Source organism: Diplotaxodon limnothrissa, linkage group LG8 (assembly GCF_057381915.1).
Source record: "Diplotaxodon limnothrissa isolate DT_005_m linkage group LG8, D_limnothrissa_male_GT1.1, whole genome shotgun sequence".
In the NCBI taxonomy this organism is placed as follows: Eukaryota; Metazoa; Chordata; class Actinopteri; order Cichliformes; family Cichlidae; genus Diplotaxodon; species Diplotaxodon limnothrissa.
This window is the reverse complement of record NC_140603.1, coordinates 26607113-26622621: the sequence shown is the minus strand read 5'-3', so window position 1 is coordinate 26622621 and position 15509 is coordinate 26607113. Positions and strand designations below refer to the sequence as shown.

Here is a 15509-nt window from a genome sequence, read left to right as displayed (position 1 = left end):
AAGATCTGTAATCACTCATCTGCATTCCTGGGTGTTCAGCTTTTTTTCTGTTTACATGTTTACGCTTTCCCACACTGTCAATCTCAGTACTGACATCATTTCTCTAGTACGATCATTTTCTTGTCATCCTACCTTTTAGACTCTCTTTCATGCAACCCACCACCTCCCCATCTCCACCGCAGTCAGAGCTCTATTTAAGCCTTAGTCTTCATCTTCACTACCATCAGTGTCTAGACTCCAGGGGGTCCTGTCCTAAATCCATCACCGCTGGGATTTTCTTCTGCTATGATGGGTCATCAGAGTCTAATCACCAAATACATGAATTTCTCCATCTCAATAAATCATGTTAAATTCTTCCAAGTAATCTCTCCTTATTGAAATTTAGTTATCTAAAGATATATTAACAGTGTGTTTTAACTGTGGAAAACAGTCAAATTTATATAAAAAATAAAGCATTTTCATTTGAAATGTATTTGAGAACATATCTGCAATGTGAGGAGGGAAACAGCACATTGTGGTAAAAGTTCTGAAATGGCCTTCAATGTGTCTGTCAGAGTCACAAACTGCTGCCATACTTCATTTTCATACAAGAGGAAAGAGAGAAATACAGAAGAGGGAGAGAAAAGGGTCTGCCATAGTGCTTAAAGCAAGCATGCCATTGTTAAAAATTGGTTGTTATGATTATGTTTTCATGTTTTCTCATGTCATGGCTGTGTTTAATTAATAAAAACACACATAAACATAACTATTGTTAAACCAAATTACAAAGCAGTGCCCTGCCCCATCTGAAAAAATCATTTCAAGATTTCAAGAAAATGCATTTATCAGCGGGGACAGAGGCGGCATTCATTTCCTTCATCATGCTTTTGTACATCTGACAAAAACAATGAAACATACTAAAAGTTTCATGCACCCAAAAATGGTACAGAGTTTCCTGCGCTTAATTAAAATCAATAATATGGGAACGAATTTCTATCAATCTGTCACTTGTCATTACAGTTCCAAAGACTGAGTGCTATGAACGAATTGCACTGGCCTGTGTTGGTGAACGAACAAGCTGACTGCTCAATAAACACGGCTCCAGTGCGTTTACTACCTGACGGTCCATTATCTGACATGAACTCAATGAACCTGCTGGAGCGTTCATTCACTTTGGTCATTAACTTCCACAGTTTAGTCAAGCCTGATTGGTTCAATATTTATTTACGCAGTCATGTCCGACTGCCTCTGGCTGAGAGAGGTGGTGAAGAAGGGTGAAGGGATAGACTGAGAGATAGACTGAGTTCAGCTAGGGTGGGCTACACTTTACCATCGGACTGATCCGGGAATACTGCGTTATCATCGGCAAAGCAGCGTGTGCCTGAAATGTTACCGTAGTCAAATATGGGCCCTTCCAGCAAAGTCACAATATCCAACCGATTGATCTTAGTCAGCACCGCGGTTAAAGCATCCGCTGGGGAGGAGAGAGACAGGAATTGATTCATAAGGTGATGTTGTGGCATCGCAAACATTGATAATGTCCTTTTATTGATTCGTTTTATCATAAACCAGCAACTGAAATATATATGAGTATGAAATACAGCAGCCATATCTACTTCTGTACTTACTTGTGGCATTTTTACCGTCCCTGTGCACCCATTTCTTTAGGAGCATGAAGCTCTGTGCTGTCAGGGAATTGGGGTTTTCCACTCTGATCAAGTTGATCTCATCCACAGAGAAATCCAGCTCCCTGGCCAGCTCTGTAACAGCAGCATATAGATAGCTGAATTGCAGGGCTGGAGTTCCACAACAGGACATTTCTGCAGCACCATTATTGACCACCAAAGTTACATGTTTTGTTTTATCTGATCTTTCAGCCATCCATTCCCATGAGAGAAATTCAAACATGTTGAGGATGTTGAGTGCCATTAATTATATATATATTTTTTAAAATTGAGCTATTGCTCTCTTTCTTGTTCTCTCTTGTTCCCTCTTTTTAACCAGTCAGCATTCAAGCTATGCACAACATCATCCATGTCAAGCTGACACAACGTGTTGTTGGCTTTCTGGAGAACTGCCTGCAAGCATGATGCCACTGCCATTCCCAGCATTTACACCTGTGGTATGAATGTGGGTGGTGTGCTTCTGTTGCTCTGCAGTTTTGCTGCACCTGATGCCATCAGTGCCATGCATCGCTTCCTTCTTTTTTGTAAAGTTAAATCATTGTGAGACAATAGCTGATCATTTCACTTTATCACTATTTACTGGCATGCATGCCAAAGCCTGCTCAAACGTGACTGGAACTCATACTACAAACAGAAAGCAGACAGAAAACGTGTCCCTAGCTTCCAGATCTGGCATGTTCATATGAAGATATCTGTTTATAGAGATTGCTCTCCAGTTGATAAATCTGACAGTATCATGCCTAACAAAGGGAAATGTGTAGAAATGCAAAAACAAATGGAGCAACAGTATTTAGCTAGAAAATGCGTGTGGCGAAAGTGGCATTTTGAATTAGTTTTCATGTTTGCACCACTTACATCTGATCTGGGCCCATGTTACAGGTTACACTTGATTGCCTACAAAGCAGGAGGTGAGGGATGTGCTGATGCACTGATTAAACTGCAGCACCGAAATGAATTACTGCCAAACAATGTGTCAGACACAGTCTGCAGCTAATGAAGGACTAGAATCACGACTCTAAATCTAAACCCACGAGAAACTAATGTTCAGCAGGTCTGATGGTTCACTGCAGCTCTGCAATTGGAACACACATTAAATATGGATTAGATTCCTTCTCTCAGCTGGGCACTCATTCAGCGGACATACGTTTGCAGTGCATTCACAGCCAGTCGTACAAATGCTGGTAGGCGTGGGGAAAGTGCTGCAGTGCAGGCGGCCGCAGGGGCCACGCCCTAATCGCTGCTCAAGTAAAATATACACCTGCTATTCCTCTAAAGATACACTCAAATATAAAGATGTATCAAAGCTTTATGCTCCTTAAAATCAATGAAGCTTTTATTGCTTTATATATTTTCTTCACCGTTTCAAATCCTAGTATCTCCTACATGTATTCAGCAGTTAAGTATCTTCAAAATTTGAAAAACATCCAAACATGAGAAGTTTTTTAGTTATTTTTTGTTATATGCTATGTACCGATGATGCTGTAGTATTATGTGGCTATAAATATCACTGCAGTACTGCTCAGTTGAGACATTTTTACAGTATACGTCCACCAGGTGGCAACAAACCCTTAAAAACTGACACATAAGAGTCCGTTTCAGTCCAGATCATTCCTTCAGCCTTAAAAATTCTCACATTTTATGATAATCATTTTTCTTACATCACTTTGTGGTTCTGTTTGGCTTAATTTTTACACAATGTGAAAGTAAACAAACAAACAAACAAACAAAAAACGGAGATGTGTTCAAACTCACCAGTCCAACTGAGTCCAAGGTGGTCAGCTACTATCGCCATGCGGAGGTCTGTTCTCTCACAGGGACTGTGAGGGCCTGTGCGAGGAAGCAAGGAAGGGTAGGGTACAAACAGTTAGTGTTATGTAATGACAGAAATTTCCAAATGAATCACATGTGGTTCTCAGTGAGAGACACACACAGAGACTCAGAGAATGTAATGAAAGAAACAGATTGGGATTGTGAACTTTAAGTTTGTCTGTTTTGGACCTTTCACCTTGATGTAACCTGCTAAATAACTACTTAATGAACATTTGTTTTTAATGCAGTGTTTATATTAAACCAAACAAAGAAAGACCAACTTTAGCTCACTGTCCCATGTCCCACTTATAAGAAAAAAAGAGATGTTCTGGCCTGACAAACCTCAACGTTCTGTTAAGAAACTAAATGCTTATTTAGGATTTTTTCTGCTCTTTTGATGAAAACTGGATGAGAAGGAATCCAATACTATCTGTCTGTTTGGTATTAATTTACTCAAAGTCCATGGTTTACTTAGCTTAACACAAAACCTACCACAATTGCTGAAGCTCTCCAATGAGATGTTTTAAGGGCTATATTCTACAGCTTTTTCATTTCATTTCCAGACCTTGTGTGGGCCTCCACATCATCTGTACCCAGGGATGGGAAACATTTGCACAGTTTTGATTATACAACCATTAAAAGAAGTAACTCTAATGATATCTACATTTAAAAAGAAGTATTAAAACGTACAACTATAATGAAGCATTAATTGATTACATTTTGATCAGTTCTTTAAAATATGACAACTGACCAATTAGATGCACCCTTCATTCCAACCCGTCGTGGCAGATGGCTCCTCCTCACTGAGCCTGCTTCTACTCTGAGGTTTCTTTCTGGCAAAAGGGAGTTTTACCTTCCCACTGTTGCCAAATGCTTTTTCATAGGGGGTCGGCTGATTGTTGGGATTTTCTCTGTATTGCTGTAGAGTCTTTACCTTACTATGCAAAGTGCATTGAGGCAAATTCAACTTTGAACCAATCAAATTTCTTTTTGCGAGGACAGAAGACGCTCCTTGCTGGCCATTAGAAGGAATGCAGGTGTCAAGCCCTTCCACACTGACAATACTTTGCAGACCTGTTCTTTTATATTAAATCTATTTTCTTTAGTTCAGTGTGCTAAATATTAGGTCTTAATGTAACGGAATCATTATATTAACTACTTTTAGGCTTACGGGTGGCTGATAACATCAAGGGGAATCAAAGATTTGAGAATCTGTGAGGCCAGAAAAATCGTCAATGACATTTTTACACTAATAAGTTTGATATTTAGTAGTATTAGTTTCTGTAATTAGAGTTCAGAGTATCACATAACTAACCACAAACAATCTACCATCAAGCAACATTCCCACTCACTGATAAAAACAATTCATAGCTTAAACTTGAAATCAAAAGCAATCTAGCTACGACAAAGTGCCAGTGGCTGACTACACTGACATGCCCTTGTGTAGCTGTCATTCAAGTGATTGTCAAGTTCAGCCGATGTATTGTTTTCACAGTGATTTCACAGAGCAAAAGTACCACCAAACATATCTACAAACCAGGCAAGCAGATCAAAACAAACACACCTTCATATTTCCCCAAAACATTCTCGATCTCAGACACATCTAGAGTGGAGGTGAGTGCTGTGGTGTTGTGTCATGTGGGTAGGTGGAAAGCTAACTTTGTCTTATTGTGAAAGAAATGTACACTCACAAACTTAGCCTCCCAGAAGTGCTTTTGCAACCATTTATGACAACTAAAAGGTGCTTCCTGATACTGAAATTTAATCGCTTGTACCGGTTTCTATCCAAAGACCTTGCTTTTATAAAGCTCTGTCCACCAGAACAGTACTTCTATGATGTTATTAAGTGATATCCTGTTTCCTAAAATAACTAAAACCTTAAATTATGTGAAAGTCTTCTGCTCTACCGACAGATTCTCCATGTTGTAGCCTCTATCTGAACAAATCAGACAGCACAGGACACATAAAAAGAATGACAGGAAGAAGAAATGACGGCTACATTACAAAGTCACATCACAAGCACCCACAACAGCTGCATGCATCTCATAGAGAGAAGGGTAAAGTATAACAAGTTTTTAGAAAGAGTTTACAAACTAGTCTCGTTCTCCGTGACAGGAGCGGGGATTGGTTGATCAACCTGACTCCCTTCCTCCTTCTGCTCTTGCTCCTTCCCTCCAAGTGTCCGCCTACTTTTCCTCATGCTCCTCCTCATCCTCTCACTGCTGGCCTGCTCAACCTCAGCTCTCACATCTATAGGAGATGATGTTGATGTAGTGGTGCTGGTGGAGGTGGAGGTAGAGGTGCGTGAAGGGCAGGAACTTCTAGAAGCTCTAGATGGTTGTGACAAGGAAGTGTTCCTGGTAATGCTGAGGCTGCAGCTCTCTTCGTCCTCAGTGGGCAGTGTTTTCCCCTCTAACTTTGCTTCAGCCTCCTTGGAAATGGTTTTGACCAAAGACTTGACTATCTGGCTACTGACAGACTTTGCTTTAAAACATTTTGACACTGAGCTGTTCTTTTTCCCCATCTCTTTTGTTGTACTTCTACTGGCGGTTTTTATCAAAATGGGTTTGCTTTTAGTTAGCTGCTTACCATCCCTGGCAGAGTTATTGCTCCTACCCCTAACTGTAGATTTAGTACTGACCTGCTTCTGCTCTTGCAAATAAGAAGGGTATTTAATGGCTTTTAATACTGGAATTTCCGACCTTGGTAATAAAGTCTTAAAAGGATCTAATCGTTCCCTGATTTTAAGTAGTCCATGTTTCCTAAGTAGGACTTTATCATTTTTTTGTGACTTGTCTTTCGTCACTGGCTGACTATGACTGCATAGTTTTTGGCAGGGTACCCTCAGCGGTAACCTGGACTTGAATATCTGGCTTTTGACCTTTTTGGCTTCAGTGTTTATTATTGCTACATTAGAAAAACCCCTGCCTTCACTTCTGCTTTCATCTAACTGGCTGAAGGAAGCTTCGATCCTGCTGACCTCTTGCAGAGTGGATCTTAAAGACGACAACACATTGTACATGACACTGCCAGTCTGAAAGACATCTGAATGGTACTCGGGGATATTGCTACTGATATTGTCGCTCGATGTTTGCAAACTTCTAATCTGTTGCGAAGGTGCAGAAGAATAATCTGTGCTTTGGTAAACTGTGTTTTGAAACTCCGAGGTACATGCCAAATTATCCGTCTGTTTCGACTTATCTGGAGTAATGTTTGATGCACAAAAATTAAAATAATCTGTGTAATTTGATGTTACATGGTAAAAACTATCTACATTTGCCCCTGAGGTTGTGTCTTTACAATGATCAAAGGTGCTTGGTGTTCCACTTTTAGCAGTGCTATTTGAGGCACTGGATGTTTTATCAGATGACAGGTTGAATTCAGTTCTAAAAGTGGAGAATTTAGGCTTGGTGTTACAGGATGAGTTTGTGCATGTGCTATAACTGCTAGCCTGATTTGATATTTCTAGTTGGACAGTAGTAGTCTGAATGGGTACATGGGGGACTGAGAAGGTATTTGTGGGTTCCTGAATATAAAACTGCTCCCTCCCATCTACTTCAGTGTCCCTGACCCTGTACCTGCCCGCTGCGTAATAATGCTCACCAATCTGAAAAAACTGGAGCCTCTCCTCCACCATGTCCCTCTTGCTCATGTCAATCGCGCCACTGCGTGTCATCTCAAACATCTTCCCTTCATGGAAGGGGAATGGATTTGGCTCGCTCGTCGGCGTGCTATCATCCGTTGGAGTTCGGGCTGGGGTAGTGTCTGGTGTTGTGGCCTGGGACTGGTCGTCAACTGCCAGTCCAAAAGGCTTAGGCTCACCATTGTTTCCCCGTGTCCCTCCCATATCAACGACTTCTTCTCCACCTTTACTGGGCCAAGGGTCAAAGTCCAGCCCTTTGGTGGCAACAGTCTTAAAAGGAGAATTAAACTCCTCTTCTATCTTATAACTAAAGTAAGTGTCTGAAAACCCCTCTTTATCTGAATGTTTTTGTTCCTGACTTGTAGCTCCATCTTTACTAACACCATCAGTCTTTCCACCATTTGAGGGTATCTCTTTGCCAATAATATCCTTTTGACATTCCTCTGGGGTTTTTTCCTCTTCAATAACCTCCAGTTTAGTCTGGGGAAAAGAGCGATCAGAGGACCTAAATGTATCTGTTGCCCAGACATCTCTCCGGCTGTCTGGAAGACCAAACAGCCGTAAGTCTGCCTGCTCACACAGGCCATCATCCTCATCTTGGAGTTCATATCCATCGAGGGAGTCTATTTCTGTCGCATCAGTGTCATGAGAAAATTCAGCCGTGGTAGCAATTGAACAGTCTGTAATTGACTGGTCGTTTCCATTTTGTTCACATTCATAGTCCTCTCCTTTGCCATTTGAAACTTTTGAACCATTACTAGAACCATTAGTGCCATTGGTGCCACCATTGGGCCCATTTCCATTTTTGTCATGTTTTTTGGATTTAGATGCCTTTTCCTTCTCTTTCTTTTTGTCCTCCTCCTCAGAAACTTTAGAAGTGAATTTCTTGCAAGGAATGGGTTGGAAGATTGATTCATCATCCTCTTCATCAGCATTTGACTGACTGTCATCTGCCCCAGGGGGCACTGGGGATGGGGGCTGTATTCGTATAATTGGCTCGATCAGGAAATGCTTGTCATGTTCTTCCTGCAAATTCACCTCCATCATTTCCGTCTCGGTCTCGGAAGAAGCACAGGAACCTTTTCTCTCTGGGTCTGACATTTCTGAACTTGAGTCCAGAGGAGGAGGGGGAGGGAACTCAATATATGCAATACCTTTGTCTTTTGATGCTTGTTGCTTCTCCTGTCCTGTTATTTCGTCATGCATGCCAGTGACTCTTTCATGTTGGTTTAAATTGCTGACGCTCAACTCGTGTTGATTATCAGTTTTTATTTCTTCCTTATTGGCATTAGCTATGTCTGCTTGGGTAGAGTAAATACTGGTTTTACTTTCTGGTAGGGCCTCTTTAAAAGAGAAAACCTTGCCCTGGTCATCTCCCTCTGATTCCTCAGATACCTCCATGATGGGGCTTGGTTTCCCTGGCAAGAATCCCATAAAGCCATCAGGGGTCCTGCATGTGAGATCATAGCTGACCTCCTCCGAGCTGGGAGTCTCTGGTGTAATGGGACTTTTTCCCGAGCTGTCAATGAAAGAAACCTGCTCTAGTGTGTCATCATCTGGGCTTATGGGGCTTAGGGCTAAGTTTGATTTTTGTTTGACATTGTACAGTGCTCCTTTAGCTTCCCTCTCTGCCTGTCTACCCACCTGAACGCCAACATAAACAGGTAATGTTTTTATGCCTTTGAAGTTCTCTCTGGTTGTTGTAGCAGCTGGAGGTGTAATGGCTTTCTCCAACATTTCTATGGGGCTAGGAAGGTTATTGGAATTTGAATCTTTGGGTGCATTATCAAGAATTTCAAAGGTTAGATCTGTTTTGACTGGGACTGTCTCATGACTTTGTACTTTGGTTTTAGGTAGTGTTGGTATCTGTGAGGGTCTAGTTATTGTTGGTTTCTTAGTGAGGTCATTATCTAAAGAGAGGGATGTATTTCTAACAGGAATTTGAGATTCTGTCTTTTTTCTAAGATTTTTATTTAGTGTTTCCTCTGCATCCTTTTTGAATAGCTCAGTTATAATTTCTTTGGAAGCACTTTCACTTTTTGTAACTTGTTGGTATTTTTTACTGTCAGTGGCTTTTTCTGGAATTTTAGCACTGTCAGGAATTATAGGTGATTGAGCTTTCTGACTTTTATTGCTTTCTTTAATTGCCTGAGTTGCACTGGATGGACTAGCCTTCCCTTTAGTGCCTACTTTGTCTGTCTTTGTTTCAATGATTTGTACAGAGGCATCTGGGATGTTTTTGTTAGGTGGCTTGTCTAGTTTGGGGACTTTTGGGCATGCTGATATCAAACCAGGTTTACTTCCATTTGTGTCCTTCTCAGCATCCTTTTTTGGGCTTACTTCTTCTGAAGTTTCAGATGCTTTAGACACTTTTCCTCCTGCAAAAAACTGATAAACGGGAAGTTTGCTCTCCTGCAATTTCTTTATTGACGGTTTTGGCTGTACTGGAGGAGGAATTTTGGCTGGACTAGACTGACTTTGACTAACTTTTTGAGCCTCCGATTCAAACTTCTTTCTCACTTCACTCACTTTGGATGTTGATTTTACATGAGCAGGAGAGGAGGGTTCAGACACACAGGACTTTTTCTGTTGTTTGATTTTATCCTCACTAGTATGAGAGAGAACAGTTTTCTGTGGGCTGCTTGGTAGACTAGAGCTTTTCTTTTCAGCTGCTGTGGTGCTGCCAAACATTTTACCAACTGAAGGCTCCCTGAGTTTGCTTTTACTGAACACCTCTTCTGCTTTGGGTTTCTGCTGGGTTTTCTCTGGACTGCTGCTGGGTGAGCTAGGCCAGGACCTGGGATCCTTGAGCTCTCGCTTTATAGGCTTTTTCTCAGGAGACTGAAGCTCATCATTGAGCTTTTCCGTTTTATCACGGAAGAACTGTGAGACCTCACTGAGTTTTTCTTCAGCTTCCTTTACAGTTTGGTCCACCCTATCCTCATAAAGTAACTTATCCCTGCTCCTGTCATGTTTATCCTCTGTAAAACGCATCCAAACTGCATGTTTAGGGCTGCCCTGTTCTGTGGAGTAATGGAGCACTGTTACCTTATCAAACTGAGATGGATCATCCCTGTGCAGGAATTTAGCAGATTTAGGAGACCCATCTTTTGATGACTTTGAGACAAACTCTCTTTTGGGGCTTCCTTGCTGTTGACTTGCACCCTCAGTGCTACGGCTACTACTTTCTTCAGTACCCAGGTGGCGGATTTTGTCACAAACCAGTGCTGAATCCTCTGTGTCAGAGTGGCTCAGTGATGCCGCATCAAGTTTTTCAGAGAGAAGCATTTTCTCAGCAAACCTGTACGACTCGCCTCGGATCTCTGATAGCTCATCATCACAGTATTCTATGGACTGCTGGCTCAACAATTTAAGTGCTTTATATGAATCATCTGCTATGAGTTGAGCAGAACTCGGACGACTGTCTTCTTCCTGTGACACCGGCGTATTAACACGAGATGTTTCCAGAAAGGTGGGCAGGGATTCTTCAACAGCAAGCTCCTCTTCTTCTTGTTGGGCTTCATCATAATCAGTCAGTTCCTTTATCCCCCGATCACCTTTGTAAACATAAAGCTCGGGGTGTTTCTTGGTTTCCCTGATAATGACCTCAGTCGGTTCTGCAGTGCTGTGGCCCTTCTCAATATGAACCTCAATTATCCTTTCAACTTTGGGTTTGGATTTAACATCTCTGTCAAGAAATCTAGGAGTGAGCTCATCACCTTTGACAGAATCCTGGCTAGCTTTGTGTTCAAAAAGACCTGCGAAATCTTTAGATGGATCCCTACCTGACTGGAAAGCTTTCATGATATCTCTAACTGACATTGCCTCCTCTATCATCTCTGCACCATCAGTCAGTTGGGGCTTATGATAAACCATTCTGGTAGTAGTAGTAATGTGGGTTTCCTCTTTAAGACACATGCTTTTCATTGAGTCATCTTCGGGCATTTTCATCTGTAGGGCTTTGCTGGAGCTTGCTGAAATTGCTTCAGGTGGTTCTATGGCAGGGAGAGCAGTTGCAGCCTCTTCCATTAGTCCAGGCTCACAAAGCTCATCAGGCTGCTCATAGCTCCTAATATGGACTACTTCAGTCCTGGTCTCTGTTACGCAGGGGGGGATAGGGGAATCTGTGAATAAAGGCTTAGGTCCTGTGCTCTCTGCACTTTGGGGAGCAGAGGGTGTCTTTTCACTCCTGGTCTCAAACCCACTGTCTGACAGAGGACTCTTATCCTGCTCATGAGACAGATCCTCTGGCGATTCCAATATAGTGTCCGACCCTTGATATGACTCAGCAAGTTTGCTTAGGTCCTTCTCTGAGGGAGATCTGAGCATGCCTGAAACTGGTGGAGGCATTTTGAGTTTGTGCTCCTGTATTGACATGGATGGCTTGAGAACACGTTTCTGTTTCTCTTCCCCATCTCTTTTTGCCTCTTCCTCATACTTACATTTCAGCTCTGCCATTTTTGAGAGAGAGCTAGCACCGATATCATTTGTTAAAAAGTCTACTACTTTAGCCAAGTCTAACTCTTTGCTTGACTGGTGCTTAAGTAAAAGTGTGTGTTCATCAAAAGGAGGGTAATAGTCTGAGATGGCACTTCTTTGTGCCTCTTCAATCTCATCTTTGGAAAATTCTTCCCATTCGTCCTCTGAGGCTCTTTCTTTAGCTTCACTAATGATATCTTTCTGTAATATCTCACTGACTTTGACTAAATCTTCTTTTACTTTCTCCACCAGAGTATATGGCTCCTCTTCCTCTAACTTAGTCTCTTTGGGAGTGCCAGTATGTGAAGTTTGGACAGTTTTAGCTGCAGTCTGTGTGTCTGTCTGCAGAATAGCTGTCATCCTAATCAGATCTTGTTTCATGTCTGCTACATCTTTCAATATCTCCTGGTTAGAAGCTGCAGTCGGGTGGATGATGGGTGGTGTGATAAATGGAGGGGATTTTAACTGGGAATTTATTTTTGTTGTAGTAACACAGGAAGACAAAGAGGAAGATAGAGATGATGAGGTGCGAGAGGAGTCGGGAAGAGCCATCTTAAGAGACCCAGGTCCTGGTTTGGCAGGGGTCTCTGGGATGACATTAACCAGTGAATAGACAGGCACAGTCATTGTATTAGACGAAACTGCCGTGTTTGGGGAGGCAGCTACAGATCTCAGAGAACCATAAGCAGAGCTTGCTGTTGCAGATCTACGCGAGGACGACAGTGACTTAAGAGTACCGTAGCCTGAGACAGAGTACGAGTCTATAGCCTCATTTATGGCTGCGCTGACACCAGAGGTTGCTGCCTGGGTGGTGGCCTGGATCCTCTCTTGAAGGCTGCTACTTCTCTCTGAAATAAGGCGTGAAGAAGGGGAGGATGGAGTGGACGAAGAGGATGGATATTTTACAGGTGAGACAGATCCATTCATCATGGACAATTCTGAAGAAGCAATGGTTGTTTGGCCAGTGGAAGAGAGAGATGAGATGGATGTCCTCCCTCCACGGGATGAGAGTGTTGAGTCTACAGAGGTTTTCAAAGAGGACAGACTGGAGATGCTTTTAACAGAAGACAGGGTATGCGCCCCTGCATCTGTCACAACTGTGGACCCAAGGGCAGTTTTAAAAGGTAGATTAGAACTGTACATGCTGTACGATGTCTTTGGTGATGCTGTAGAAGGAACAGGAGCTGGAGACCTTTCTGGTATATAACCATTGGGCATTGAGTGAAGTGGAGAAGTCCTTGATGTATATGCTGAAGCAAGACTTTTGATAGAAGCTGGATCAGTGGCAGGTTTGCATGGACTTCCAGAGGACACAAGGCTGGTAGATCCCTGGACAGGGTACTGACCCTGCTGGACTACAGTTTTAATGGGTGAGGGCATAGTCCTGTAAGAACGGATGGGGGATGAGGACGCTATGTCACTGGCAGATTTGACTGGGGATGACAGGGTAAGCGCTGGTGGAACTTTTATAGTTGTGGGACATGCAGCTGATGGGGCTGAGAGGGGCCAAGTAGATTTCAGTGGAGAAGCAGCTGGTGAGGCTGCCGGTGAATCGGTAGAGATGAGGGCACCCCCCATTCCGACGGGCCTTGTTTGGCCAGGGACGGTAATAGGAGCAGTCGACCATGGTGGGCAAGGTCTGGTTGGAAAGATAGGTTTGTGAGGGTAACCAGCAGGCAATGCTCTTGTTGCTGCGCTTCGTTCAACTGCTGTTTCTTCAGGTGAATTCATAGAAACAATGATGAAGAAGGAATGGCAAAAAAATAACAACAAAAATGCAGAACAGTAAAGATAAACAGAAAATCATGTTGGGGAAGGTAAAGGAGAAAAAAATGTGAAAGAAGAGGAGATCAGAGGAGGAAGAGTTGGTCAGTAAAACAGTCCTAGTATTAAATAAGGAACAATAACAGTTACATGAGGTAAGAAATTAAATTACAGACTAAAGATGGCGTAAAAAAAACAAACAGCTGTGTTCCTGTGTGATTTCTGTTTGGCAGATGAATCAAAAAACAGCAAAAACAACAGAAGAAATAAACAGAAGAGAGCACACACAGCAGCAAAGTAAATTTCCAAAGACAATGGCGTAGACCAACAACTGACAACAGAAAAAAATGGCAAGACAAATGCACCAGGATAAGCACAAAAACAACTTCTCTCTTTGGACTTTAGAAACTCTAATATCAACATTTGGGTACTGGCTCTAATTTCAATCCGCTTTTTTAAGTGCCTTTTATCTGTTTGGTCCAAAAAGTACATGATGACAGATTCCTCAGACAATTTAGAAACTGTGATCCAACAGAGCCAATGGCTGTTGAAGGTTCCATTTTCATTTTCTCTTAAAACAAATATGACAAAATGTGTTTTCCAAGACTAAAGTTTTGGCCCATTTTGTCATGCAGCATCAAATTGGTGACAAGCAAAGACTGTGGTAAAACTTAAAATAAACACCTGAAAGAAAGCCAAACTCAAGACCTCTGACATGCATTTTTGTCCCACACAAAACTGCTACTTCATCACAAAGCCAAAAAGAGCTTTAAACTCAGAGGGGACAAAAGAAATACAGAAAATTTTTTACTTTGACCTCCATCCAAAATGCCTATTACCATGGTGCTGGTAAGTCAAAGAAAAAATTTGACTTGTATAACACAGCAGTGGAAATCAACCCAGAAGAACAACAACTCACAATGTGGGCAAGCATGGCACAGAAACTCAAAACCACTTACTGACCCATGCAAAAATATATACCACTTTGTAAACAAGCATGTGGACAGTGCGTGTCATGTAGGATGAGAAATAATGCATTTGCACATTAAATAAGTCACACCGATCTACATATCGATTACGTATTTTACAGGTTAATTAAAGCTGTTAATTAACTAACTTATCCACGAAACTTGGCATAATTAAATTCATTACAGGGTTTGTTAGTGAAGATGTCAAACTCACTCAGTGCAGGCTCGGCCAGATAGCTGTAGCGCTTACGTAAGGCTAGGGATGCAAAGGTATGACGTTGTCGATCTGGCTTTTCAGTCTGCAACAATAGCAAACAACACAAAAACCTATCAGTTCTAGGTCACCCTACATTGACTATTGCTGCCAAATGAGCAACAACTGGACCTTGCAATGTCAAATTAAAGCAAACCCTTCAGTCTGCACTGACATTAAATACAAAGCCCATATATGACTGCAAAATATGGCACCACCAACAACTCCTTAAAGAGTATTCAAGAGGTTTTAATCTTCTATTTAGGAAGTGCTAATACTATTTAGATTAAATGTGCCAAGCTAGTCTTTTAGCTTGAGTTTGTCAAGCTAAGCCTACAAACTATCTACTGCATGTACTTAAAAATGAAAATAATGAGTTTGGAGCTAGTGTTAATACATGCTAAATCTTAAGAACAAGTAAACTCTAGAGCCATTTGTATCACATACTATAGAACGCAAGGGATAAGGAGTGGACACAAGACAAGTAGTTTTTCATTTCTACCATATATCATGCAAAACTGAGCAACTAAAAGTTGCTTTGAAGAAGCCTGTAATGCCCTTATAGAAGTGGAAAAAATAAGGCTATGAGAGCAGAGCAGGGCCACTATAGGTCTAGCGCAGAGGACAACACAGGGTGGGGAGGGTGTGGTTTACCTCATCCTCGGCATCTGACTCCGTTTCCTGGTTCCCAAGATGCATTGCAGGAACAGGGGGAGTAACATAATGGAAAGCAGGGGGAAAAGAAACAGGGGGTGAAAAAGGAGTGATTGACAGAAGCTCCAACTCAGAAGAGAGCCACTTAAGCAAAGGAAAAAGCAAAAACCCAAAAAATAAAAACAGACCAAACAAAAAAAAAAAAAAAAGAGCATAAAGCGCCAACATTCAGCAGCAAAATGAAGCCACGAAAAGCCAGCCTGATAACTAAAAAC

At 41.9% G+C, this 15509-nt stretch overlaps 1 protein-coding gene across 2 annotated transcripts in view; it reads right to left on the bottom strand.

Moving 5' to 3' along the window:
* The window catches only part of LOC146627051 (ankyrin-3-like), a 155035-nt gene that overhangs the window by 11265 nt on the left and 128261 nt on the right, over positions 1-15509 (bottom strand). Inside the window, exons 40-45 of one of the 2 annotated variants that reach the window (XM_085361574.1) lie at positions 15235-15261; positions 14542-14626; positions 7077-13310; positions 3417-3491; positions 1608-1739; positions 1310-1453 (exon numbers count right to left, since the gene is read on the bottom strand). In XM_085361574.1, coding sequence (XP_085217700.1) covers positions 1310-1453; positions 1608-1739; positions 3417-3491; positions 7077-13310; positions 14542-14626; positions 15235-15261 — 6697 coding nt within the window. Of the gene's footprint in view, positions 1-1309; positions 1454-1607; positions 1740-3416; positions 3492-5567; positions 13311-14541; positions 14627-15234; positions 15262-15509 lie in introns of both variants that reach the window. The other variant, XM_085361572.1, reaches the window with a different exon arrangement.